Here is a 27,999-nt window from a genome sequence, read left to right on the forward strand (position 1 = left end):
AAGGAAATTCATAATAATAATAGACTAGTTACATACAATCTTACACTCATACTGAATTTCCAAGAAATTTCTCCTTTTCCTGTCACTGATGTTGACGAATGAGTCTCTCTATCATATATAGTTAATGCAATAATGCTGCAGTGCGTGAAGTAATAACACACGCAGATTCTATTTCTATTATAAACTTGGGGTGAAATTAAGGAGTGGAATATCGCGTGCTTACGTTTGGTTTCTCTTGGCTTCATCAGTGGCCGTGGCTGTTGACATCGATCGATTATATCCTTTTTCCTTTTTGTGGTTCACTGCAGGTATTATGCCTACTATTCCATTCTCAGCCTCTGCTTTTTCTTCCATGCCACCCCTTTTAATTAGTCCTGAATAGCTATTTTGATCAATTCAACTTTTCTTTATCTATCAAAGGGTGTAACCCAATTTGTTAAGCAGGATGATTCATAAATTATTATAAATCTCCTGCACACTATATTTGATTCGTAGGGATAAAAAAAACTCTTTTTTATTCACAAATATTAATTTATACTACATTTGAGTTTTTTAGAGAAACTTTGAGTTTTATATATATATGTCCATCCATCAATATATCATTTTTTTATTAAAATTTAAGAACAAATAATTGATCGTCCAAAAAAAGAGAGTAAATATTACTTATACTAACCCTATAAATTTCTTTTAAAAAAAGAGAGTAAATAGTACTTATACTAACAATATAAATTTCTTTTAAAAAAAGAGAGTAAATAGTACTTATATTAACGATATAAATTTCTTTTACATCATGCATATTGGTGAAGTTATTATGTATAGTAAATTTATTTTATTTACTTTTTTTAATAATTATTTAAAAGTTATATCAAAAGTATATTTTGATTAATTAATAATGTAAAAACTTTTATATTAGCAATACATTGTTTTCTTTTACAAATTTATACTAGTAATACATATATCTATCGAACCCATGATTCAAAATCTTGATACATTAGCCAGTCATTTATAAAAATGGATATGAAACTAATCTCTAAAAAATTTAAAATATTACTAAATTATTGTTCATACATTTATCTATTAAAGGTGTCCTTCGAGTTTAAAGGGGAAATAACTATGGCAGGGTTGTATGATTTGCGATATTGAGTAGAATTAAGATTGAATAATAATGAATCGATAAAAGAATAAAAAAACACTCGATGCATATACTACTGTATTCAATAGAAGAGAAGGAGATTGAGTTGCTAATGTTCTTGCCAGTTTAGCCTTTTCTGTTTCTGAAATGTCCTGACTAGAGGAGGTCACTTATCAACTGAACCTTATCATATCTAATGGTGTATTACGTCTTAATTCTGTTGAGCAATAAAATCCCAATTTCTAGTAAAAAAAAAGGGATGAGAATGTCTCCTTGAATGAACGAACGAACATACTATACTAAACAAGATATAATTAGAAATGTGTGCACTTGAAAACAAAGATTTGAAGTAATTAACATCTAATGTCGAAAACGTAATTAAATATTGCTAGGAGAGTGTGTGGAACAGACAAATACAAGCCCTGATTAAGAGAATATATCGAATAAATGATGGAAAGTAGCATCGAAAAAAGTATATCAAAACCATTAAAAATGATTTAATGGTTAATAGTTTGTTTATTAATATGATTCGAATGAAAGAAAATAATTAAACCCCTGTTCAAGTAAAATATCGGATTTAATATTTATGAATGAAAAAAATATGATTCAACGTTCTAAAATAATATATCAAAAGTCTTAAAACCTACTACATATTCTATTATCAAGAATTTAAATAAATATTTGGATATATGATTATTAATCACCTTAATTACTAATAACACGGAAGACTTTAAGTAACCAAAGTCACCAAAAAGAGTGAGGGTTTTATGATTCTTTCTCAATTGAAGCTTATTACAATATGTTCCATCAGGAGAAGGTTTGTTTTGCCGACAAAATGCCTGACAGATGTCATACAACTGAATTATACATATTAGAACTCGATTCTTGATTGGGTGTACTTTTATTATTATTAAAAGAAATACAAGTCATTTAGGTGATTTTAATTTATATAAAAGGAATTAATATTCAAATACCATACTATTAGTTGCAGAAAACCATAGTAAAATCAGAGCATTTTTCCTTTCCCATGAGGACAAGCCATGTCTGGGTCCAGTTAGTGAAGTCGCTATATAATATAGTACAATACCTTACTTGATCCTCTAATCCAACAAACTTAATAATAATTAAAGGAAGTTTCAAGGAAAGAGGGATATATGCCAACATCTGCAGAACCAACAAATAAAACGAGCATTCTTCAAACATTATCTATACTTGCATTGTTTTGTGCCTTTCATTTCATGTATGTACGTATTATAAGGTGAAATTCAAACTCTAATAACTACCACAAAGTCATCTTCTTACGGGTCAATATATAACTCATTTTTCAAGATGGTGTTGGTTCTTTTTTGCACATAAAGTGTTGATTACAAAAGATAATGAACCATCCCTTGTATGGTGTTGCAGACGTTATTCTGACTGCAATCAGATGCAATTGTTATGAACATATCGCTCAAGGATAAATAATTCAACCATCTTTCTGTAAAGGTAATAATTTCTCTAAACCAATCTTTTACTTCTACCCGTCTTATTATTGTGGTGCTGGCAGTGTTTAAATTCAACTTTACAATACTGAAACAGTAAAAATTTGATCTATGTAGCATTTTTAATTTGTTTTTTGTGAAATGTTAAACTCTTATAAATATAAAATTAACTCTTATCTTCTCACCGACTTAAAGATTCAAATGTTTTCCTTTTCTTTTAAAAAAAAATTGGGAGGGAAACTGTGATGTGCAATAAGGAAAACTTTGGTTCAATTAACAATAGAAGTGTTTTTTATAATGAGTAATTGATAATATCATTTATATTATTCTTTGGTTTTAGTGAATTGAGGTCAAAATGAATTTTAAAATAATTACGCTTTACATATTTTAGTTAATAATACAAAAAACTTCTTATTTGCTTCCTTGGCCATTACAATCGTTGTTTTATCTATATATTGTTTCTTAATTTTTAAAACTTAATTTCACAATCAAGCTATGAAACAACACACTTGCTGTATGATTGTTCCGAGTCTTATAAAAAGTAATTTAACCATTTTCCAAGTCATGACGTGAGATCTCTAATAATATTCAAAACTAATGTTTGAAAATCCTTAAGATTATGTCATTTTTATTGTTATTATTACATCACTTCCAACTAAACATGTTGAAGGTAAAGATCATAAGATCAAATATCTATAAATTATTTGATAACAATTTGAAATGGGTGTCCTTGAAAGGTTTAAAAACAATAATTAAGATAATTTTTAATATCATCTTATAATTTAGATTTAAGTCTAACTCAATCTCAAAGATTAGTTTATGAGGTGAGAATTTTCTTGTACTATTATAGTTATAAAATATTTATTTGTTAATGACTAATATTCATTGAGGAACTCAAATGATATCTTTAATGAAGATTTTCCTTTAAAGTTTCAATTACATTTTTTCTACCCACAATATTTAAATTGAACATATCAGATTTTAGGGAGATTGTGAGTTTTTAGTTTTTGATTTTCAAATGTAATTTTCAAAACAAAATCTATTTGACAAAAATGAATTGAAATGATTTTTAAGACATTTTTATACTCTTCTTCAAAACAAAAAGAAGGTTTTGTGAATTTGGTTTAGTTTTAAAAAATTACACATTTCTCACATTGACAATAATACTTTTTGCTACCATCTCCATCACTTTCACCACCACTACCACTCTCAATGTCACCATGTCATTGTACTATTACTACTAATATCACCTTTGTTATCACCACCACAATCATCACTGGCTGCCGACACTACCATTGTCACCACCCACATTACTACTATCACCACCACTATCAATGTTTCCTCTGTCACCACCGTTTGACTGTTATCATCATCATTATCGTTGTTATTACTATTGTTATCGATACCACCTACATTATCATCACCACCACTACCATTGCACCATTGCTACCATCGTCACTTATCACTACTGTCATCACCACCACCACCACTAACGTTGCTACCACCACCATCATCAATATTGACACCACTTTCTATCACCAGTGCAATCACAACCACCACTAGTATCTCTCTATTGTCGTTGCTGACATTATCATCGTTATTCCCATACAAAAAACACTCTTAAACTAATTTAATATAATATGAAACTTTGATAATGAATTTATTTTAAAACTAATCATATTTTAAAAATTGATTTTAAAATTATTTAAAGCTAAGACTAAAAACTAGTCATTATTTTTAAAAATTTTAAAACTCAAACCTAAAAACCATTCCAAGCAGAATCTTACTTAAAAGATATGAGTTCAATTCTCCTCGAATTAATCACATATTAATAAATAAAAAAAATCAATATTCTCATAATTATTCCCCACTTACATACATCATTCTAACCACTTCATTAATCAATATAATCTTCAACATTATTCCAAACCAGGGAATATTTACTGCCTCCTAGAGTCACGCTTAGCGATCATCACAATCTTATCATCAGCATTGTATTTTTGCAATAATCACATGTGGACAGATATCGCTTTTGTTTAATTCCAACACAATTCCACCCATAATTACTGCCAATTAAAATGATAAAATAAATTTATAATTCAACTTAATATTAAAAATTTACGTTCTAAATATTTGTACAGTATAAATACAAAAAATATAATTTGAACTAATTTCAATTAATACAAAATTATAATTCTTATTTTGCGTGCCAAATAGACTTCAAAGAAAAAATCTTTCTTCAACGTTGAAGAAACAATAATTTTTTCCTCATTGAATAATCCCATCATCCCATGCCCTACCTATCCTTCAATCATGTTTTAAATTAGATCCATCTTTTGAGATTTAAGAAATACAATTAATTTTGACGACCCTTATTTCCTGTAGAACTGTTTTCTTCCCACTGTCTGTTTGTTCCGTTTTATTATTTCATAAACATTTTTTTAATATTTTAAAATTTATTTGCTTACTAAGTATTATTAAAAGATTGAAGAGTAATTAGTATGTTTTTGCACTATCATATTAATTCCATTTTATTGTTTTTTTCAATTTGTTATTAACTAAGAATTTAGTTTATGTTTTGTATAAGATAAATATTTACTTTATGTAATTATTATTTAAGAAAGAACTTTTTTACTAGTTAGTGAAGAGGGTGTAAATTGTGAAATACACCACTAAAAGAGTTAAAAAAAAAGAATTTTAAAAATGTATAATTAAGAGAATAAGGAGTATATTCTAATTTAGAGTATGAAAATATATTAAATCAATAATTTAGAGAATTTTAATTAAATAAAAATTGAGATAGATACATTAGCATGAGAACAAAAACTATCAACAAAAATTAATGACTCACGCGTTTGAATTCGGATTTGTCACCGCAACGGCGTACATTTTGCCATAATACACGGAGTGCATGCTTCTTGAATTACAGTGCTGGTTGTGCTGGGAAGCAGCTATAATCTACTCTTTACTAAATACCACTTATTCATCCGTCCCATCATAATTATTCATTGTAGGAGAGGTATGTGTTTCTCTAACTTTTTTTAATAATAAAATAATACATCAAATCAGATAATTTTCATTATTAATAATTATACATCATAGATAAGACAAAAAAAAATATTCCATAAAATAATTATCATTTTAATTTTTTAATATAATATTAATTATTTTTTTAATTTATATCTCTTATACTATTAATAGTAATCAATAAAATCTATAAATAAGTTTATAATGATATAAGTTAATTTTGTAAAATACTATTCTCTTTGATGTATTTATTATTATTTTTTTATCTATGTAAAAAAATTATTATTTTGAGACAAAAAAATATTGGTTATGCATTCTTTAATAAATATTTTGGAACATATTTTGATTGATTAAAATTTATTAAAAAATATATTATAGAATAGTTGTATTTTATGAATTTGAATTCTAATTCATAATTTGTAAAGAAAGGATAGGAACATATTTTTTTCAGGTTTTTTTTATTGGTTAAAATTTATTAAAAATCATAAAATTTTATGAGTCTTTTATTATATTTAATAATTATCTCTTTTCATTTTTTAGTTTTAAATAAATTTTATAATATATAAAATAAGTATATTAGAGAGTATATTACTAATACTTCTCTAATTCGTATAAACAAAAGTGTGCCAAAGAATGAGGGAAAAAAAAGCCTTTTAAAGATTTTTTAAATAAAAAATGTGTTAAAAAAAGTATGTTAGATAATATTTTGTTGCTTGCCAGCATATGAAATAAAGGAGTGAGCTTTTGCACTATTAATATAGGTTTGCCACTTCCTTTGTGTGATTTCATTTGACTGAATTGCATTAACATTTCCCCTCTTGTTCTTTTTCTTCTGGTCATTGTTGATATGGCATTGGCCATTGCCACCCATGAAATGTGAATCATTCAATCCCAGGCATTAGCATTAGCACTAGTGAGTGCCACTAGTTGCTTATTCCTCCCTTTCCAATACTAATCTCATGCAAGCAAATCAAATCAAATCAAAAGTGAAAGGTTCTGATTCTCGTGCTGTTGTGCCCATTAAACACACTTTCCTGCACAGGAAGCATCGCGTTTACTTTTCCTCATAATACGTAAAGGCTTCTATTAGAAATTGATTTTTTTTTTTAAATCTTCTAATTCAACAATCTTATAAATCACAAAAAGTAAAATAGAATATAATTTTGGCGCGTAACTGAATTATACTGCACTTGAATCGTGAAACGAAATTTCGTCGAAGGAGGGAAACCATTCCTATATTGTATTTTTGGGGATTCTGTTGCATAAGGTGAAAATCTCGTGAATGGAAAATGGAAATTAAATTTAAATTGTTGTTTGTTTCAGATGCGGTTGCGTTATTTAATGATATTCGTTTCCTCCTCTGAAGGGTTTCGGGTTGCAGAGAAAGAGGAAGACGAAGACCAGAATGCCACTATCACCATCAGAGTAATAATAGTCTCTTTATTTTCCCGGTAAGTCCACGCGACACGATGCTTACTTACTGCATACATAGGCAAGTCATATACATTAGGCACTATAAAAGCTTACAATTCACTGTGCAATTGAAAATGTTTGATTTGAATTTAGAGACCAGTGATTGGTAAACTACGATTTTGAATTATAACGAAACGACAAAAGATCAGTGGAAATTTGAACTGTTTTTTTTTTTTTTTTTTTTGGTGGAACATGTTTTGGAGTGTTCAATTCCAAAGCAAAAAGACTGAACCTAGTTTTTTTTAGTGATCGGGTGAGGTTTTTTCTGAGAGTGGAAGTGGAACTGTAAATAATAAAAATGGTTATTATGATAAACTATGAAGTAGTAGTGAGGCATATTAGGTGGTGACGGTGGCATCTTTCTGGCGACAGTTTTTGGAAGTATGAGTTTCTCCAAGGGTTCTCCTGGCAGCCAGACGCCGCAAGACATAGAGGCTGGGTCTCGGGCTAGCTTCTCTGCTGATTTTGATGATGGAGACTTTTCAGCTGATCCATTTGATGTTCCCAGAACAAAGAATGCTCCGGTTCAACGCCTCAGGCGTTGGAGGGTATGTGTCAACCCACTCTCTTGCTGTTACTATTATTGTCATATTATTTAATAATAACATGATTGATGCTGTTTCTCTGATTTAGAATTTGTACTGAATAAATATATGAATCCCATGGGCATGGGTTACTATTTCAATGAAGCTAGTTAAAACTGTTTGCGGTTTTAGCCTATGCAATAATCTTGTGGGTTGGGCATTTGTTGATCTCCCGAGCAGGCTATTGGTGCCTTGTCTTGTAGGATTTTGGGTGCCATCCCCTTCCTATCACTTTTGTATGTATGTGCCTGCATACACACACAAACATATATAGATAGACAGATATATGTATACAGGTGGGGAATCCACTAGTTCAACCAGTATATTTTGCCAAACTTTACTATATCTACAGACACAAACACAGAGAGAGAGAGAGAGAGAGAGCTGCTTCCTTTTATTTTAATGGTCTATAGGATTTAAATTAAGAGCAGCAGAAGGGGAATGGATCCTCTTAGTGAATTTTTTCACGTGTTAGGGACTTAGGGTCATGTGAAGAGAGACAAAGACATGGAGAAAATGGGGCCTCAACCGGGGTGTTGTTTAGGGTCTCTTGAACTCAAATGAGATGATCCACTCCCCAAATGAAGCCTCAACTGGATAGATGGTATGGGTTCTGGGAGAAATGTTTGAAAAGATAAGTAGATAATCAAAATGGCTCAAAAAATACAAAGTTCAAGTACTGGCTGATTGGTGATAGCAATATATTGTTTCATTTAAAGGTCTATGTGGAAGAAGTGGAAATTTCTTCCCTGTTAATACAAGATTTTAGCATTCATGCAGCTATCTACACATCTGTTGTCAAACCTAAGTACCTTTTCTGCTGTGGGCTATAGGACAAGTTTATACAACCTGTTTCTTATGAATCTACCATTGAGTAAGGTCCACAATTATAGTTTTAAAGTATGAGACTAAACAGGGTTCTTTTTCTTTTTATTTTAATATATATGTATTTTTATATATGGATGTCCTCACGGAACAAATCCAAGAGATAGCGCCGAGATGCATGCTTTTTGCAGATGACATAATCCTCCTTGGAGAGTCGAGGGAGGAGTTGAATGAGAGGTTGGAAACTTGGAGACGAGCTCTAGAAACACATGGCTTTCGCCTAAGCAGAAGCAAATCGGAGTATATGGAATGTAAGTTCAACAAAAGAAGGAGGGTTTCTAACTCAGAGGTGAAAATAGGAGACCATATTATCCCTCAAGTCACACGGTTTAAATATCTTGGGTCTGTAATACAGGATGATGGGGAAATTGAAGGGGATGTGAATCATCGCATTCAAGCAGGATGGATGAAATGGAGAAAAGCATCGGGGGTGTTATGTGATGCAAAGGTACCGATCAAGCTAAAGGGAAAGTTTTATCGGACTGCGGTAAGACCGGCGATTTTGTACGGAACAGAATGTTGGGCGGTCAAGAGCCAACATGAGAATAAAGTAGGTGTAGCGGAGATGAGGATGTTGCGGTGGATGTGTGGTAAGACTCGACAGGATAAAATTAGAAACGAAGCTATTAGAGAGAGGGTTGGAGTAGCGCCTATTGTAGAGAAGATGGTGGAAAATAGACTTAGGTGGTTTGGGCATGTAGAGAGACGACCGGTAGACTCTGTAGTGAGGAGAGTAGACCAGATGGAGAGAAGACAAACAATTCGAGGCAGAGGAAGACCCAAAAAGACTATAAGAGAGGTTATAAAAAAGGATCTCGAAATTAATGGTTTGGATAGAAGTATGGTACTTGATAGAACATTATGGCGGAAGTTGATCCATGTAGCCGACCCCACCTAGTGGGATAAGGCGTTGTTGTTGTTGTTGTTGTTGTATATATGTATTTTTAATTCGATATCAACGAAACATGGGAACAAGGACCTGCCTCCACAAAGCATGAAGGAGAGGACTGATTAAAATATACAATACTATTAGAAAGATAAGGAGTGGAGTGAAGTTTTGTTGCCAAAGACTCAACATTTCTAACAACAAATCTTGAGTAGATTAGAGTATTCAAGAAAACACAGTACAAATTCTAATTAGCACAGTTTTGGGATCTTCAGTACTGTTTTGAACATCTTGTGAATCTCTTCCAAAACACTGTACTCCAAAGGATTGGATTCATGGCACTTTGTTTACTACTATTGTTTACCAAAATAGGATTAGCCAATCATAGAAAGTATTACTTTGAATACCTTTCTAAACTTGCAAGTAACATATTTGAGGTGTTGTCAGGACTACCAACAGCTGTCCAGGATATTTACTATCTACAGACAGCTACATTAAAAAGCTCAGTTCTTAATCCTTCTAGAAAAGCTTGGTAGTGAGGGGTTAACCCTGCCTCATAATTTTGGGGCAAAGTACTTAAGAGGCAGAAAGGCCAGCTTTGATCCTTTGATTTGTACTCTAACTCCAGCTATGCTTGGTAGCAGAGAATATTTTGATTGAAGGTTTTGTTGCATCCGTTTCAAAGTTTATTGACAACCATTGATGTGTATGGAAGCCAAGAGGTAGGAAATATTCCTGTAATTATTTTAACAAAGTTTTGATTGAAGACGAATTGGATCCCTTGTTTGCTGGGCAATAGACAGTTAGGAAAATGCATCAATTAGGAAGCTACAGTGAGATAAGTCCATATGTTTCTTGTAAAGGTCATTGAGGGATAATGTGCTTAATAATGGGACAAAAAGTAAGGAGAGATTTAATGTAATAATTTAAATGTTAAGAGGATTGATGCTATTCACAGTTGCAAATAAAGCAAGAATGGAATTGGAGACCAGAATATTAGAGTGATATGAGAGCATTTGTAGGGAAGATAAAAAGAAGAAAGCACTAAGCTTGAATATCAACTCTTTTAAGTCAAGTCTTAATTCTTCTGACCTTTGAAATTTTCCTATATTACTGGAAGGAAAGAATTCATTTAGTTACAAGAAAAGTTTAACATTCTCACATGGAAAAAAAGTTAAGTTTGTGAAAAGGAACTTAGTACTACTACAGTTCTGGTAGTTTGTTGGTCCTAATAGACACTTAATAATTGACTTTTTCCTGCTAGTTTGAAGATTGAAGATAAATTATTTTTATGATGGCTCTGAAGTTGCAATTATTCTCCCACAAATATAAACCTCTGTTTCCAAAACTGGCCGAAGACAAGATACAGAGCATTTTCTTGATCTTGCATTAGGGACTTGAAGTCATCGTCCTATACTATTTCAGCAGTATCAGAGTCCCATGCTACAATTATTGTGTTAACATCAATTGCTACTCGTATTTGACTGTTTTGACACATTATGAGTTTATTTTTTTTATTTGGTAGACAATACTTTGTTCAATGACCAGACAAATAATTCCTTTTGTGTTTCAGCAAGCGGCACTTGTGCTCAATGCTTCTCGTCGATTTCGTTACACCTTGGACTTAAAGAAAGAAGAAGAGACAAAGCGAGTATTAAGAATTGTTATAGTGCATACACGGGCCATTCAAGTTCAGTTCTTGAGTTGAATTTCTTTATCATTGCTCATGTTGCATATCTTAAGTGAACTAATTAATTAATTTACTCTATTAGGCCGCATATCGATTCAAGGAAGCTGGGCAAATGAATGGTGAGTCATTCGATTGTTCTCACTCTTATGTCTACAAATTGTAGTTTACTAATAATTCAAATTAGTTTTCCTATTTAGAACTTACTCCTGTCTCCTAATTTGTTAGAAGTAACTAGATTTTTATTATTGTTTTGCAATTTATAAAATTTACTCTCTTAGTGTTATTTTACTTATCTTATGCAGTATATCTTTTTCTTTGATTTTTATTCTGCTAATCTGCATATGAGTTCAGTACTTTGGTCTGTTTGGCTATGTAGGTTGTCAGTTCTAGTAGTTGGTGAACATAATTGATTAGTGTTTGTTGTACTTTTGTACCATTTTTTCTCATAAAGAAAGGTCACTTTAGTTACTGCTATACATACTATCACCTGATTAGCTGCTTAATGGTCTGGAAAAAGTCTGAAATTATATATGCATGGTATCACTGATCTCCCTTGATAAGCCATATTATTGTTAATGACCTAATATTCATGTGAGTTGCTGCATATTTGTCTGGAAAACCTGTAGCTTAGAAGTCAAATGTCGTAATTGTTTTGACTTAGCTGGTTTTTATTGATATTTATTCCAAGATTGATGCCTGACATGCTGTTTGATATGAATCAATTATCTTTTTAGCAAATCAACTTCCTTTAACATTTCAATTGTAATTTTATGACTTGTTCATTTGTTTTTATGTAGTTTTGTTACTATATATTTACATTTTAGTTTTCAGCATAAATAATGTTTAATAATTATTATTACAGAGATTTTTAATGGTCTTAGTCTTACATAATGATAAAAAATGTTCTCATTTTTGTCTTCCTAACTGGGGATTTTGTGCTATCATTTTCAATTTATGATGATAAAAGGTGTTTCCGTGTTTGTATTATTGTATTAATTCTAAACTATTTCCAGGATATATCCAATTATCATATGTGATACTGATTTTAGTGCTAGAGGCTTGGACACAATTATGATCTGGGGATTCTAGTGCTATCCTATTTTACAACGATAAGAGGTGTTTGTAGTATTATCTTTAAGTCGAAAAGTGTTTCCAGGATATATCCAGTTACCATTTGTGTTTATCTTTCTAATGCTAGATGCCTAGAGGGCACGATTATCATTTTGGGATTCTACTTCTATCCTTTTTTACAGTGATAAAAGGTGTTTGGAAATTGAATTCTGAACATGAATAGCAAAGTTGAAAGTCATTTGGTGTACTGATGTTTGGTGCTCCCTAGATCTTTATTAAATAATTTTTTTGAGTTAGTTGGCCTGGTATATTAAAAGCATAGGCACTATTTTTTTTTTCTTTTCAATATCAATGCTCAGTGCATTTAACTGTTGGGATTAGGAACTATAAAACCTCCTTCAAGCTCCACTGGAGAATTTTCAGTTGGACAAGAACAACTTTCTTCAATTTCAAGGGACCGTGATGCTACTGCTCTGCAGGAAAATGGAGGGGTAATTGTTCTGAGAATAATTTTCTTAAATCTGAATTGTATTGATTAGTGTCGTAATATTCACGTGATTCTTCTGAATCACTTTATAAGGTTGTAGGGTTATCACATTTGTTGAAAACCAATTTAGAGAAAGGGATTCAGGGTGATGATGCTGACTTGCTGAAACGGAGGAGTGCATTCGGCTCCAACAACTACCCACGAAAGAGTGGAAGAAGTTTTTTGGTAAATTTTGGTGGACATTAAGCATTTGGTAATCCTCTTTTTATTGGAGGGTTGTTGTACTGATGTCTTTGTTTTTGTTGCCTTCCTTAGATGTTTATGTGGGATGCTTGCAAGGATCTGACCTTGATTATTTTAATGGTAGCTGCAGTGGCTTCATTAGCACTGGGGATAAAATCTGAGGTGAGATTGGCTGACAAAGTTATAATGCAATTCTTTCTTCTCATGTTGTGAAAAAGAAAGTCCTGTCAGGAGTCTATCTTTTTACTTAGTGGAGACAGTGTACTTGTCTCATTCTGAACATAAACTTTTTCTTATAAAATAAAAATGCATACAAATATTAATGTCTTGGACTGGCACTGCTCTTTAATTACTGTACTTCCCCCTCCCCCCTCACTAACTCAGCCTACATGCAAAAATTAATCCTCCAACCGTGTGCCGTCCTATTGCCCATTTTCTTGTAATTCTTCTTCCTTATTGGTATTTTTTGGATAATGTCAGTTGCATGCTAGACAGTTTTCCTTCATAATCTGGGATTAGGAATAAGTTTTTGTTGATGCTAGGAATTAGGTTTATCAAGTTCAGACTTAATTATGTTTCAGGGTCTTAAGGAAGGATGGTATGATGGGGGAAGCATTGCTTTTGCAGTTATTCTTGTTATTCTTGTTACAGGTATTAATATATTGTCTTTGGAAAGTTGATAATGCATTAAAGCATTTAGTTACATGTTTTAAGATTCTGCTCTGAATTTGCTATTTGATACAAAATGCATTTGGTGTAGACACACGTCCATTATCTACTTTGTCATTTATTATGGATGTTATCATAATAATTACAATTATACATCTAATAATGTTCTCCTTTAACGGGCAAAACACCCTCCTTTGTTTGTCCTCCTCTTTTGTAGCTATAAGTGATTATAAGCAGTCTCTTCAGTTTCAAGACCTAAATGAGCACAAGAGAAACATACATTTGGAGGTTTGTTTTTTGGCTCAGCAATACTTTTATTATTATTATTATTATCATCATCATCATAACTTTATGTTTCAATTTGTGCTTGAGAAGGTTATTCGAGATGGTAGAAGAGTTGAGATCTCCATATATGATGTTGTTGTTGGTGATGTTATACCCCTTAACATTGGTAATCAGGTATGTCTTATCATTTTTGCATATCATGCCTAATGGTTGCATTTTTTGTTATTTAGTGCTTAACTGATCTTTTCTAGGTCCCTGCTGATGGAGTTTTGATCACCGGTCACTCTCTTGCAATTGATGAATCAAGTATGACTGGGGAGAGCAAGATTGTAAGTGTTTATTTCTATCTTGTGGAGAACAAGGTTAATTACTGCTCTCTTTTCCTAAGTGGATAATAATTTTCCTTTTTGCAGGTTGAAAAAAATTCTAATGATCCTTTTCTGATTTCTGGATGTAAAGTTGCAGATGGCAGTGGAACTATGCTGGTAAATTTTGGACTTTCATTTTCCCTTCTATTTTTTGTAATTGTCCTGTCTTGATTCTATTTACAAAACTAAGGAGTTTTCAAAGGGTTGTTGATGTAATTAATAACCTATAAGTGGACCTTAACCCTTATAGCTCAGATGGGAATTGTCCCAAGGACCCAAAAATGTGTAAAACACCATTTTGGTCTTTGAAAGATTTGAGGTGGACCAAACTAGTCCTTGAAAGAAGAAAAAAAAATGATCGATAGAAAGAACTAAATTGATTGACATTTTCAGCTTTTAGGGATTAATGTAACTGTTGGAAAGTTGCCTTAATTGCATACCCCCTTAGCCCACCTTAGTTGTGGCCTCTTCAAGGGTTGCCTGAAGTGCAACCTCGAGGGTGGTGGTTTAGTCTCACATTGGCTAGTGATACGGCCAAATTAAAGTATATAAGTGAGAGACAATCCTCACCTTATAAGTCGGTTTTATAGGGTTGAGTTAGGCCCAAACCCTTATTCTAAGATGGTATCAGAACCTATCCTAGATCCATTGGTGAGTCGCCTGCATTTGGCATGCTCCAAACTGGAAGTCCTAGGCGTGGGGCGAGTGTTGGAAAGCAGTCTTATTTGTGGACCCCCGTAGCCCACCTTAGTTGCGACCTCTTTGGGGTTTGCCTGAAGTGCAAACTCGAGGGTGGTGGTTTAGTCCCACATTGGCTAGTGATATGACCAAATTAAAGTATATAAGTGGGGGGTAATCCTCAGCTTACAAGCCGGTTTTGTAGGGTTGAGTTAGGTTTAAACCCACATTCTAAGAGTAACTAACTTCAAATCTTTCAGAAACTAAAATGGTGTTTTACTAAAACTGTGCACTTACAGGGAAGCTTTTCCTATTTGGATCTATAAGGAAACTTCTCGTTTTCCCCCCTGGAAAAGTCACTTTGAAATGATGTCAATTATTCATCTAGTGCATGCTGTTCAGGAAGGGATTTAATTCCCTGTTTGATTTTGAAAACAACTGAGGCAGAGAAAAATTAGAGGGGTGAAATATGTATTAAATTGTACTGAAATTCTTTCATTAATTGTTTTTTTGGTAAAAATTCTTTAAATAATTGAATATGTTAAATTGATTATATTTATTCTTTTAGTTTTAGTCCATCTGTTTTATTGATTAAACAGATTTTTTTCCTGATGTTTTTTTATTGGTTGCTCTCCTTCCTCAGGTAACGGCTGTTGGTATCAATACTGAATGGGGTCTTCTAATGACCAGCATTTCCGAAGACAATGGCGAAGAAACTCCTTTGCAGGTCCCCTTTTTACATGCAGTCTGTTTTTTATTTCCTGCTTCTGATAGTATGTTTACCTACATAAAGTTTTCAATATAGGTACGCTTAAATGGTCTCACTACCTTAATTGGTATTGTTGGACTCTTTGTGGCTGTCGTTGTTCTGATGGTGCTACTGGCCAGGTTTATATCTGTTTCTTTCTATGATTTAATTGTATTTTAGTTTAAATTGCAAATCTTTAACTCTGACCCTGTATCAAATAGACCCCTGTGGTGTATTCTTTGTAATTAACATCCCTTGGGATTTCACTTCTGTCAAAACCTGCTTAATTTTAAGCATAGGGCTTATTCTCTACTAACTCATTTGGTTAACTGTCAAAATTGAAAGCAAGGGTAATTTGCATTTGTTGAGTTAATTGCCAAAATTAAAATTGGTTATTTGCCATATATTGAAATTTGAAAGTTTAAGCATGTTACTTGCCAACCATGAAATCACAGGATTATTTGCCAAATGGTCAAAGTTGAAGTAGATAATTTGCAATTTAACTTTTTCTTTTTAAACATTTCTCTGAAATGGCAACCTATAAGCACAGATATTTCTCTGGGCATACTAGAAACCCAGATGGAAGTGTTCAATTTATAGCGGGCAAGACCAAAGTTGGTGATGCTATTGATGGAGTAATTAAGATATTCACTGTCGCGGTATGTGCATTGATAAGTACTAGAATACCTGGACATATATGATCCATTTGCAGATAAATATTCATAAACTTTCATGAGCTTTAACATTAATAACTATGAGGTGATTGTAATGCGTTGATCATGTAGGTCACCATTGTGGTGATTGCAGTGCCTGAAGGGCTGCCTTTAGCAGTTACCTTAACGTAAGTTTGATCATTTTTATCTAGATTTTACTTAGTCTTGATGGATTTGGTGACATTAACATTGCTGCTACTGCACATTATGGATAACAATATCATTGTCCTTGTACTTTAATATGATATATAGATTTGATCCTTAATTCTTTTAATGAGTGTACCCAATATTGGTCCAATGTAGATTTTCTGCCATTTTTCTATCTGACGGCCTTTTTTTTAATTTCATTTTATTTTCTTATCATTATATGATGTCACCATTATCTCTATTCTATCCATTTTAGATTGCCAATATGCTCTTTAATATCTAGTTATCTGCGATATTGTTACTCTCTCTTTAAATCTTATTTCTCGCTACTAACACTGTTTCACATAAACTATTTTATAGACTTGCCTACTCAATGAAAAAAATGATGGCAGATAAAGCTTTGGTATGCCAATTTTTGTTTGTGCTTTAGGATTTTTGCATATCTATTTGAGAAATGCTGTTTAATATAACACATTGAATTACAGGTGAGGAGGCTTTCTGCCTGTGAGACAATGGGGTCAGCCACAACCATTTGCAGTGATAAGACTGGAACATTGACTATGAATCAGGTTAGTTCTGATTCAGTATTGAAACCCTATTCCCTATTTATAATATTTATGGTAAGTTACACATGGTTGTTGGAGAGCACTTGTTGCAAATACTTTAATTCTATTGTGGCATATGTGCTTCTCAGCTTATGTCAAGTAGGAAACATATCAACTTGTAAGATTAGGAGTTAAGAATTTCAACTAACACGAATAGGCAAAGGATCATGGTCTGAGGGTTGATCATTAGCTATTTATTTTGGGTGAATAGTTTTAGGAAGTAGTTTGTTTATTTCTGTTGGTGTTGATGAAGACAATAATGTGTCCATAAAATTTTAATTTCACCTAAATTCTGAGATAGATGACTGTGGTTGAGGCTTGGATTGGTGGTGGGAAGAAGATTGTTCCTCCTTATGAGGAATCAAAGTTCTCTCATATGCTCTGCTCTTTGCTGATTGAAGGTGTTGCACAGAACACTAATGGAAGTGTATATATCGCTGAGGTATAATAGAAATGTTTTACTTTGCTCAGTCCCCCCCACTCCCACCCCCCAATAATGTCATAATTGACTGGTTCTACTACTGTATGAATGATTATATTCATAACAGGGTGGTAATGATGTTGAGGTTTCTGGATCACCAACAGAAAAGGCAATTTTAGAGTGGGGAATTAAGGTCTGTTTTGAAACTTAAAATTTCAACTTCATTTTATGGAGCTTTATGCAATTACAACTATTTATGACTCTTAAGATCAAATTTCAGCTTGGGATGAATTTTGACACTGCCAGATCAGACTCATCAATTATTCATGTATTCCCATTCAATTCAGACAAAAAGCGAGGAGGAGTTGCAACACGGGTGGTAATACCTTGTTGGCATTTTAATTCAAATATGTAATTTTTTTGCTTCTGTTCTAAACTGATACATTATTAGGGAGCTAATATATTATATGATAATGTACTATATCTTGCTTGTCATCCAGACCACTATTGCTAATAATTTTATACTTTTCCGCAGTCTGACTCTGAAATCCATATACATTGGAAAGGTGCTGCTGAGATAGTCCTAGCTTGCTGTACACGGTATTTTGATGCAAATGATCAGTTGGTGGAGATGGATGAAGCTAAGGTTGAGGAAATAGTTAAATATTTAGATAAATAGTTAATCAAAGACATTGATTTTTCTTGCAGATCAAATTTTTCCTGTTTGGAAACCTTATCTGATTATATCTTAATAGAACTTTTGCTAAGTTTTCTTATTATGTCTCCTCTTTTCTGTATCTTTTATCATTACATACACTCATGAAACAAAAATCAAATACAAGTATTACATGAACTGTTGGATGGCATTTGATTATTGTTTTTTACTGATTTTGATAATGTTCCCTAAAGTGAAGTTTTTCTGGCTCACAGATGTCAACTTTTAAAAAAGCTATTGAAGATATGGCTGCTGATAGTCTACGTTGTGTTGCGATTGCATATAGATCATATGAAATGAAGAATGTTCCAACTAGTGAAGAAGAACTTTCTCACTGGTCATTGCCAGAGGATAATCTTGTTTTATTGGCTATTATTGGCCTAAAGGTGATATTTCCTCTACAAATTATATTGTCATGGAGTTGGGAACCCATGAATAAGAGAGTTGGCACATAGAATGAAAGGAAGAAAGAATGGAAAGGAGCTGTTATTGATATATGAAACTTCATGAATAGAGCTAATGCCCAGTTCACAATTGTTATCTTCTCAGATGATCCCTCTTGCCTTACATCCATTATCTATCTTTCTAACTAACTGCTGTAACTGTCAAACCTATATATTTTGTTTGTCCTCCCTTTAGTTGTTATACATTGTCATCTTTGTTATGTTACCAGTATTAATACGTCATGATTGTATTCTTGTCTGATATGATGTTACTCACATTTTTTCCTTTTTCTTAGTTTTCTCTTGAATCTCATTAGCGCCATTATTACTTATTTTGTTGCATGACTTCCACACGCTAATTTCTATCATTTCAATATGTTCTTACTATTTTGCCTTATGCTGATTATGCATTGAAATGCAGGATCCTTGCCGACCTGGTGTCAAAGATGCAGTGAAGCTTTGCCAAAAGGCTGGGGTTGAGGTATTAATACATGCTTTTGATGTTGAAATTCATTTTGTTCCATTATGCGACTTAGGTCATTGAGACGAGTATAACATGTTATAGTACTCTATTTGTACTCTTAAGTGGCCAACGTTTCCACCCATTGCTGACTTTTAGCCCTGTTTGGTAAGAGGGAAATAGGAGGGGGAGAGAGGATGGAATTAATTTTTGGTGTTTGGTGCGAGAGAAAGAGAATGGAAATATTTTTAAAAATGGTGGGACTCACTATAACTATACTATTTGCAAAAAAAAATAAAAAATCTTGAGATAAATTGAGAAAACTTTGAAGTTTTCCCCAAAAGAATAATAATCTATTTTAAATGGGCGTTCATAAGAGCTTATTTCAATAAGCTTCATGGAGAAACCTATAAAAAATAAGCTCTTTTTAGCTTAATTTCAAGTTTCACAATCAAGCTTATGAATAAGCTCTCATTTGATTTTATTGAAAAAATGCTTATTTAAGCTATTTACCCAAACGTGCCCTATGGCATTAACTCTCTCTTCCTTTTTGTCTAAGCTGCTCATTACGAGTCTTGAGAAAATTGAAACCCCAAATTGTTCCACTAGAGGATAGTCAAGTAACTATCACCATGGCTTACGGAGTTTTGCATGCTCCTCTTGAAGCTTCTATTATTGGCCAAGGTTCTCTTTGTTTATCACAATAAGAGCTAGTAAGCAACATATATGTTATAATCCTCTACAGTCTTCATTGTCTGGCATGCTCATCAAGCATAAAAGATACAGAAACCACCAAAGTACCAGCTAGGATTCCTTATATGAAGAAACCTTGGGTGAGATGAGGGCCCTTAGCCTGCGCTACATGCTATAGGGGAAATACCAGGTTCTGACTTAGGCTGTTTGGTAGGCAGAGAAGAAATAGAGGGAGAGGAAGTAGGTAGGTGAGAAAAGAAAAGGATAAAAAAGAAGAGAAATAAAGTTGAAATAGGGTGGAAAGAGAGGTTGTTTGGTTGAAAAGAAATAGAATGAAAAGTAGAAGAAATATTTGAATTAAAGTGGTTTGTTAAGTAAGAAAAAAAAAGAAAAAAAATTAGATTGTTACTCAAAATACCATTTTGTCCTTATAGTTGATAAAATGCGCAGACAAGAAAGGGCACTTAGGTAAAATAGCATAATTTTGTCGCCCATCCGCACATGTTTTCCAAAATTGTTGCATTTTGTTGCTCTTCTTCGTCCCCTTCTCCCTCTTCTGCAGTACCAAACACACACTTAGGCATAGTCTATTCATCTCATAACTTTTTTTTTATCGCCAAATGTTAATTGTTAGTTTTTGTTAGCCAGAGGGATTGGACCCGCGACCTTTCCCCCTTCCTAACCTTCTTACTGTTCCTTTCCAATTGGTCCACTTCTCCAGGACCATCACTGGTTATTGTAATCACTGGTATATAACTGCTTTTGATAGCATCTCCAGTGAAGATAAAGATGTAATGATCTTAATTTTTTCTTGATATTTTATCTAAATTACTTTTATTAATATGAATTTCATGAATTAAAAACTACAATTTATTAAATCTTTGCATGTACCCTAACTATTCTTATTAATGGTGGAATGTTTAGACTTAGTTATTACGTTTCTTGTAGAGGGTAAACCTTGAGAAACGCAGGGGTTTTACACACTAATTATTAGATGTAAAAGAATGGATTTATGATACTAGTGAGACCTAATAGTACCATTTATGTGAATTGAGTTTTTAAATATTTAAAAACCTGTCATTGATTTTGATATGACGAAATGGCCAATTTTTCTATTATCGGTTCATCTGATCTTCAATGTCATGCAAAATGAGCACTGTTTAGGTTAAGAAATGCAGTATGCAAGGCATGTGCAATTTCCTACTTACGAAAAGTACTAATTTGCTTGGTTTGGATTTCTAATCCCAGGTAAAAATGGTCACTGGTGACAACGTTAAAACTGCAAGAGCAATTGCTGTGGAATGTGGAATCCTTGGTTCAATTTCTGATGCTACAGAGCCAATCATCATTGAAGGAAAAAACTTTCGTGCCTTGACAGAAGAAGGGAGAGCAGATATTGTTGAAAAGATATTGGTATAATCCAACAAATATAACAGCCTTAGTGATGTAATTGTTTGGGCAATGAGATTAAGTGTCTATGCTATGTAATAGGTTATGGGACGGTCATCTCCTAATGACAAGCTTTTGCTTGTGCAAGCATTGAGGAGGAAGGGGCATGTTGTGGCTGTAACTGGAGATGGAACAAATGATGCTCCTGCACTGCATGAGGTTTGCAAGGCATTTCTTATGTTTTTGGGCATGTGCTTTTATTTTTCATTTTAGATACATGTTAAGATGATGACAGTAATTATAATTAATGATACAATTGGTGAGTATAACTGGTGCCAAGTTGCCAACATTGTTATTGCTGTGTTAATTTTATGTTCTATTAGAATCTATTGTTCAGACACACATTTTTTGGTTCAAATTAGGTAAACTAGTTTTTGTTTTCATGGTTGTTTTTGTGACTCTATTTTTGAGTTTAGGCCGATATTGGTCTTGCAATGGGTATCCAAGGTACAGAAGTTGCTAAAGAGAGCTCTGATATCATTATTTTGGATGACAATTTTGCTTCAGTTGTGAAGGTTAGCCCTCATTTCTTATTTGAGAGATTTTGAACTGTTCTTATAAATGATGCACGTTTGACATCTACTTTTTGAAGGTTAGTACTCATTTCTGGCATTACTTGAAATGCAGAATTATAATTTTTTTGAATACTTTTGTTTTGTGAGAGGTATAAAGTTAAGGTGTATCCTATAGCCCGAGATATTATTTTATGTAAGCTGATTACGAATTGATGTTTGAAGCGTAAGTGGTACTGCCTTTCAATTTCTTTTGCCAATTCAGGTTGTCAAATGGGGGCGGTCTGTATATGCAAATATTCAGAAATTTATCCAGTTTCAGCTTACAGTCAATATAGCAGCACTTGCTATAAATGTTGTTGCTGCATTTTCCACCGGTGACATCCCACTAAATACAGTACAGGTTTGATTTCTATTTGTCTCTAACCGGTTTGTGCTCCCTCATTTATTCAGAAGGCTATCCTTATGAACTATACCTTCATTAATTTCTCAACAGCTTCTCTGGGTAAATCTTATCATGGATACTCTTGGAGCATTAGCCTTGGCAACTGAACCGCCAACTGATTCTCTGATGGATCAAAGCCCTAAGGGTCAAAGGTCAATTTTTTTCCCATCATTTTCTTAATGAAAGCTAGGAAATTAAAGAGAGAAGAATAACGCACAAGATCAAAGTGATATATCCTTCACAAAATACCAAAATAGCAGGGTACTATTAAAGTGAGCAAGTAGTAACACATTGATGCTGTAAAAAGCTTTGTGAATCACTCTCAAAATAATCAGCAGCCAAAAGCTATAAAGATGCCAGTGAATGCTGAATTGGTTATGCTTGCATGGATTTTACATAATGTGCTAGTGGGCAGTCCTACAGTTGAAGCTCCATTACTAGAACATCAGATGCAGTGCCTTTTTTTTTTAATGGTTTTTGTGTTATTATATTGACTGTATCTTTTTTGCTGTACAGAGAACCTCTTGTATCAAATATTATGTGGAGGAATCTGCTGATACAGGTGAATTCTGTTTCTCATTAGCAGCACCCCTGTTGTCATTGGAGCTGGCAGGGATTTTATCTTGATGTGGACCAAGCCTCAAATAACTAACAAATGAATGTTAAAACTGTAATGCATTGCTTATGAGTATTATTTCTGCTGTCTCTAAATCATCAATAATGGCTGGAATCTTTCAGGCAATGTACCAATTGTCTGTCTTGCTTATACTTAATTTCCGAGGTGTGAGCTTACTGGGTTTGAGGGATGAGCCCAACCGCCCTGCAATCAAAGTGAAGAACTCTCTGATATTCAATGCATTTGTTCTTTGTCAAGTAAGTTCTTATTTTACAAAGCTCTAAGTTCAGTGGCGGGCCACTACATTTCATATTTGAGTTTATCTATTTAGTTATTTGTGTGTGGGTTGGGGGGAGGTGGATAATATTGGTGAAACAAGACTTGTCCATCTATGATCTATCTGTTAATTTAGGGCTCTTAATTACATTAAAATCTGCAGAAATACTTATACCTTAATTGTAAACCAAATTATAGAACAAAGGAAGTTACTATGTCTTTTTAAAGATGGAAATTATCGTCTTTATTGTGATTGAGCTCATGGTGAATTTACAATCCCTAATAATGGTGTTAATCATGAAATAACCCATCAAAAAGTACAAGAAAAGCATAGAAAGGGGTAGGAAGAACTCCAATTTCTAATCTCTGAATATTTGCAGCCTTTGTTGGATCTTCAGGATTGCCCTTGACCTTGCCCTCTTTGATTTCCAACTTTCGTTCTTGATCTCTAAGTGCAAGATGGCTAAGCACAAGACGACTCTCATCTAAAGCTGCTCTGATCTCCCATTTTATATCTTGGGCTTTTCATTTAATTTTTTGTTTCTGGGCCCAATGAGTGAGAGTGAGAACTTAGTGATTTGGGTGTTGCTAGGTGCACCCACCATTTTTGTTTAATTCCCGAAATGCCTCTGGCTTGTTGTTCCTTTTTAAATTGCTTTTTCTGACTGAGTAGTGATCCGTAAGCAGATTTTTCACATACGGATCACGTAAGTATGAAGTTCGTCTGTATAAAGCATACGGATCAAGTTGATTCGTATGTTTTATACGGATGAACTTCATCTGTATTGATTTTTTGGTTTTTATTTAATTCCTTAAAGTTTTAGTTTTTTTAATTATTAATATGTTAAATTACTTATTTGCGCATTAAATTTTTTTTACTATTACAAAATTTAATATATATTAAATTTTGTAATAGTAAATATTTTTTATTTATAAAAAAATATATAGATTAAATAATTCGTATGAGTTATATCAAAATTAATTGTCATAATTTATTATTTAAATTTACATGTGCATTAAATATATATTAGAAATTTTAGTATTATGCATAACAATATTATTTATTTTATAATGTAATTGGCTCATTAACTCAATTGGTTAGAGCGTTGTGCTAATAACCTGAAAGTCATAGGTTCGATTCTTGCTTGGGATCCGTATTAAGATGATCCATAATAAAAATATAAACTCCTAATGAAATTCTACCAAAAATAATATGCAAATTTCACAAATCACTCATGCTATAAGCTTGAAGAGGCCAACATTCCTAAATTGAGACCCCTACAAGTACACCCACTATAAAAAAAAAGTAAATAGAAAAGTTAGTGGTAGAATAGAAATGTTGAAAGCGGGAACTATTAGATCAAGAGTAAACCCCTATTCTATCCCTATCATATTAGTGAAGAAAAAAAGATGGCATGTGGAGATTTTGTGTGGATTATAGGGCATTAAATAAGATTACAGTTCCATATAAATTCCCTATCTCTATGATTGACGGCTGTTGGATGAATTGGCTAGGGCAGCAATGTTTTCTAAATTGGATTTGAAGGTTGGGTATCATCAAATAAGAATGAAGGAGGTTCCATGAACAGCTTTCCAGACTAACGATGGAACACTGAGTTCCTAGTGATGCCATTTGAACTCATGAGTGCTCTCTCCTCTTTTCAATCCTTGATGAATGAAGGAATAAGACCCTACTCATTAAGAAGTACACGAGGAAAGATAAAAGGGCATGCTGCCATGCAGGGAATTTTGTGGACGCAGTACTATAAATGAAGAGGGGAATAGGGGATGGAGTTAGTCAGTTGAGAAGTTGTTGAGGGGAGAGTCTTGGGACTTCCATGAAAGACTCGTGTTCATTGACAGAAATAAAGTCTACCACGTTTTCTTTTCATATTTTCTTTTCCATTTTCATATTGGTTATTCTTTTATCAATGCCTGATCCTCTGTTTTTCATTGCTGCTAAATCCTTTAGATGTCAGAAAAAGGTTATGAATTCATGTCCAATTCATTCTTCACCTTGTATTTGTAGTTATATTGGTAGCCATCTTATAATTGCACTTTTTTCTTTTTTATTTTCATCTAAATGATGACAAAGAAAATGTTCTTCCAAAACTGCAGGTCTTTAATGAATTTAATGCCCGAAAGCCAGATAAATTCAACATATTCAAGGGAGTCACAAGAAACTACCTCTTTATGGGGATAGTAGGAATAACTGTTGTGCTTCAGGTTAGCAATAGATACTGATATTACTACAGAATCGGTAGGAAAATTGCAGAGAACCAAGTTCTGATTCAATGGAAATAGTAGAAAATTTAAATGCAGAAAGGTAAAACAAAAACTCCCAAGAGAATTAGTGCCTTCACTGCCCCCTGTCATTAGTGACCCCAAATCTACCCAAATGATGATACCCCTGCACCTCCCTCCATATTCACCCTCACGCCCCACTCATGCTTGCTGCATCATCCTCTCCAATACCCTCCTGCCTAGTATCCCCTCTGTTTGAGACATGCAGAACATATTCCTCCACTCCACTTCCCAAACTGCCCTTATTCCTCCTCTCCCTTCTGGGGTTTACTTTAATAGGGGGCCCATGGTGTTGAGGCACATTAGTTAGTCATGTTAGAGGTCTTCTCTAATTGTTTGCTTTTACTTACAACATATAGGTAGGGCTACCCTAAACTTTGTTACTGTTTTTCAGATTGTCATCGTTGAATATCTTGGGAAGTTCACTAAAACAGCCAAGCTTAATTGGAAGCAGTGGCTCATTTCTGTTATTATAGCATTTATCAGGTCAGTTGATGATCTCACGTACTCGAATGCGTAGTGTGTATTGCTCTTTGCATGCTATTTTCTTCTCCAATGAGTTTTTGTTGGAGATTGCGTTTGATGGAAGTTTGAGAGGGCCTTGATTGTTTTTAATACTGTATGTATATGTATAACTCGAAGGATAATGATGCATTTTATGCTAATATAGACTAGAGTACTTGTCATGTGCTCGCATGCTAACTGTAATTCTTCTCCTGCTCCCCATTCTCTCAGCTGGCCTCTTGCTGTGGTTGGAAAACTGATACGAGTACCAAAGGCTGAACTCAGTAACTTGTTCCGAAAATATCTTCGTAGAGGAAATTAAAGGATGAAATCCGAGGCTTCTCACCAGAGTCTTGCTGATTCCCTCTCTCCCGTCCGTCTCATTTTATTGACAGGTTTACCTACATTCTTCTGGTGATGGAAAATAGTATACTAGTTAGTTGTAGAGATTCTACAGATCCAAACAAAAGTTGGTTTTGTTTTATACTTAGGTTCTAACAAGGTTAGATTTGTCATATACGGAATTTCAGCTAGTCTTTTTTATTTTATTTTTTATTTTTACCACCAGTGAATTTGCAGTTTGACAAACGCTGATTTATATTTTCGTGTGTTTGAAAAGTTGGAGAGATGTATGATAATATTCCAATTCATTGTTTCAATTTAGCTTCTTTCTTATTTGTCTTTTACGTGTATTTTTAAATTTAGATAAAAATTGAAAATCAAAGAAAAAATATTTAATTAGATATACCCAATTATGAGGATGTTGGGTATAATTAGTTTGAAAAAATTAAGATGAATTTGAAAGTAATTAGTTTTGAAAGAAGCAATTGAAATGTGAACAAAGAAAAAATTAAGAGTAATATAATTTTAAAAAATGTAAGATTTTACTGTACAATAATTCTCAGGTACGTCAATTTTTCAATCGTAGGAGATCTGATATTTTTAAGCATTCGTTCCCCCAGTCCGTATGGCCATAATTTAAACTGGAACAATAAAACATGTCCTATTGACGACAGCAAATTTGAATTACACGGCAATCACAATGATCCTCGGTAATTCCAAACAGCTAATAAGTTCAGCAAGAGATTCGTAAGGACACAACTATTGTGATATGTCAACTTCGAGAGACTGATTAAAATAACAGAACCCTCACTAATGGTGTATTTACACAACATCCATCAATTTCAAATTCAGACAAATACCCAGTGCAAGTATGTCTCTGCTTATTGATTGCAGCAGTAGTTTATTACTTTATTATCTTTAATTGACAAGAAATCATTACATGATTTCGGACTAGATAGTCCTGACCAATTTTCATGTGACATTTTTTACTCATAACAGGTATAATTACAGGTCATGTAGAGATTTTTTGGGACTGCATAGTACATAGTCCCGATCATGTAATAATTTCATGTAACTGATGGGGATTTATTTTGTCAGGTTTTCATACAGCAGACAATGAAAATGGTGCATGGCCTGCTCAACCGTTGGAGCATATCTACCCACACAATATGATGGGGACTGGAGGCCCTTCTGGACACCTTCACGCAACACAATATCTTCTATCTGCTCATCAACCAAATGTGGGTATATCACAACTAGAGGAAAATTTCTAATCAAGCCTGTAAAGCCAACGCTTTTTACCTGAACTTTCTCACTATCTTGTAAAAAAATTTCTATGAAATCTGTGTCATCCTTCTTAGTCAAAGAGAAGGCAGTACGCGTTAGTGTTTTAAATTGACTGCAATTGTTTTTATAAGTAGTATTTATTTATTTTTCTAACCTCAATAATTTGCGGAGTAAAAACCCAGAAACTAAAAGGCTCAATCCTTTTAAGAATGGAGCCATTAATATGAGCATAAATCGTGAATTAATTTCTGGAAAACAATATGTTAATTAAAGTCTCGAGGCTTCACTACGTTTTACACAGAATCCATCAAAGCAAGAAGTGAATGGTTTTAGTATTTTCATGAAATCATTCAAAGTATG

General features: G+C 33.2%; 1 protein-coding gene across 14 annotated transcripts; it reads left to right on the forward strand.

Moving 5' to 3' along the window:
- The first annotated feature begins 149 nt into the window (after positions 1–149).
- Positions 150–27,718, forward strand: LOC100813841 (calcium-transporting ATPase 8, plasma membrane-type). Of its 14 annotated transcripts, XR_003263875.2 has the most exons (38): positions 150–308; positions 2,537–2,617; positions 6,964–7,091; positions 7,486–7,661; positions 11,042–11,158; positions 11,241–11,277; positions 12,611–12,720; positions 12,810–12,941; positions 13,032–13,121; positions 13,541–13,610; positions 13,846–13,916; positions 14,004–14,087; positions 14,165–14,242; positions 14,327–14,398; positions 15,603–15,686; positions 15,765–15,847; positions 16,258–16,366; positions 16,493–16,548; positions 16,928–16,970; positions 17,053–17,136; positions 17,474–17,614; positions 17,721–17,786; positions 17,874–17,972; positions 18,129–18,239; positions 18,524–18,694; positions 19,173–19,232; positions 21,153–21,317; positions 21,396–21,512; positions 21,770–21,868; positions 22,131–22,268; positions 22,362–22,462; positions 22,827–22,872; positions 23,049–23,183; positions 25,321–25,428; positions 25,901–25,992; positions 26,242–26,405; positions 26,939–27,221; positions 27,451–27,718. XR_003263875.2 is itself a non-coding variant. In XM_006593439.4 (36 exons), the coding sequence occupies exons 4-36, from the start codon at positions 7,497–7,499 to the stop codon at positions 26,330–26,332; spliced, it is 3,225 nt and encodes a 1,074-aa protein (XP_006593502.1). In that variant the 5' UTR covers positions 150–308; positions 2,537–2,617; positions 6,964–7,091; positions 7,486–7,496; the 3' UTR covers positions 26,333–26,669. The 14 variants fall into 14 exon arrangements, 12 of the variants coding, with proteins under 12 accessions (XP_006593502.1, XP_006593503.1, XP_014620880.1 ...); XR_003263874.2 differs by lacking the exon at positions 26,939–27,221; XM_006593439.4 differs by lacking the exons at positions 26,939–27,221; positions 27,451–27,718 and having other exon boundaries at positions 26,242–26,669.
- The last annotated feature ends 281 nt before the right edge of the window (positions 27,719–27,999 follow it).

This window comes from Glycine max, chromosome 13 (assembly GCF_000004515.6).
Source record: "Glycine max cultivar Williams 82 chromosome 13, Glycine_max_v4.0, whole genome shotgun sequence".
Taxonomy (NCBI): Eukaryota; Viridiplantae; Streptophyta; class Magnoliopsida; order Fabales; family Fabaceae; genus Glycine; species Glycine max.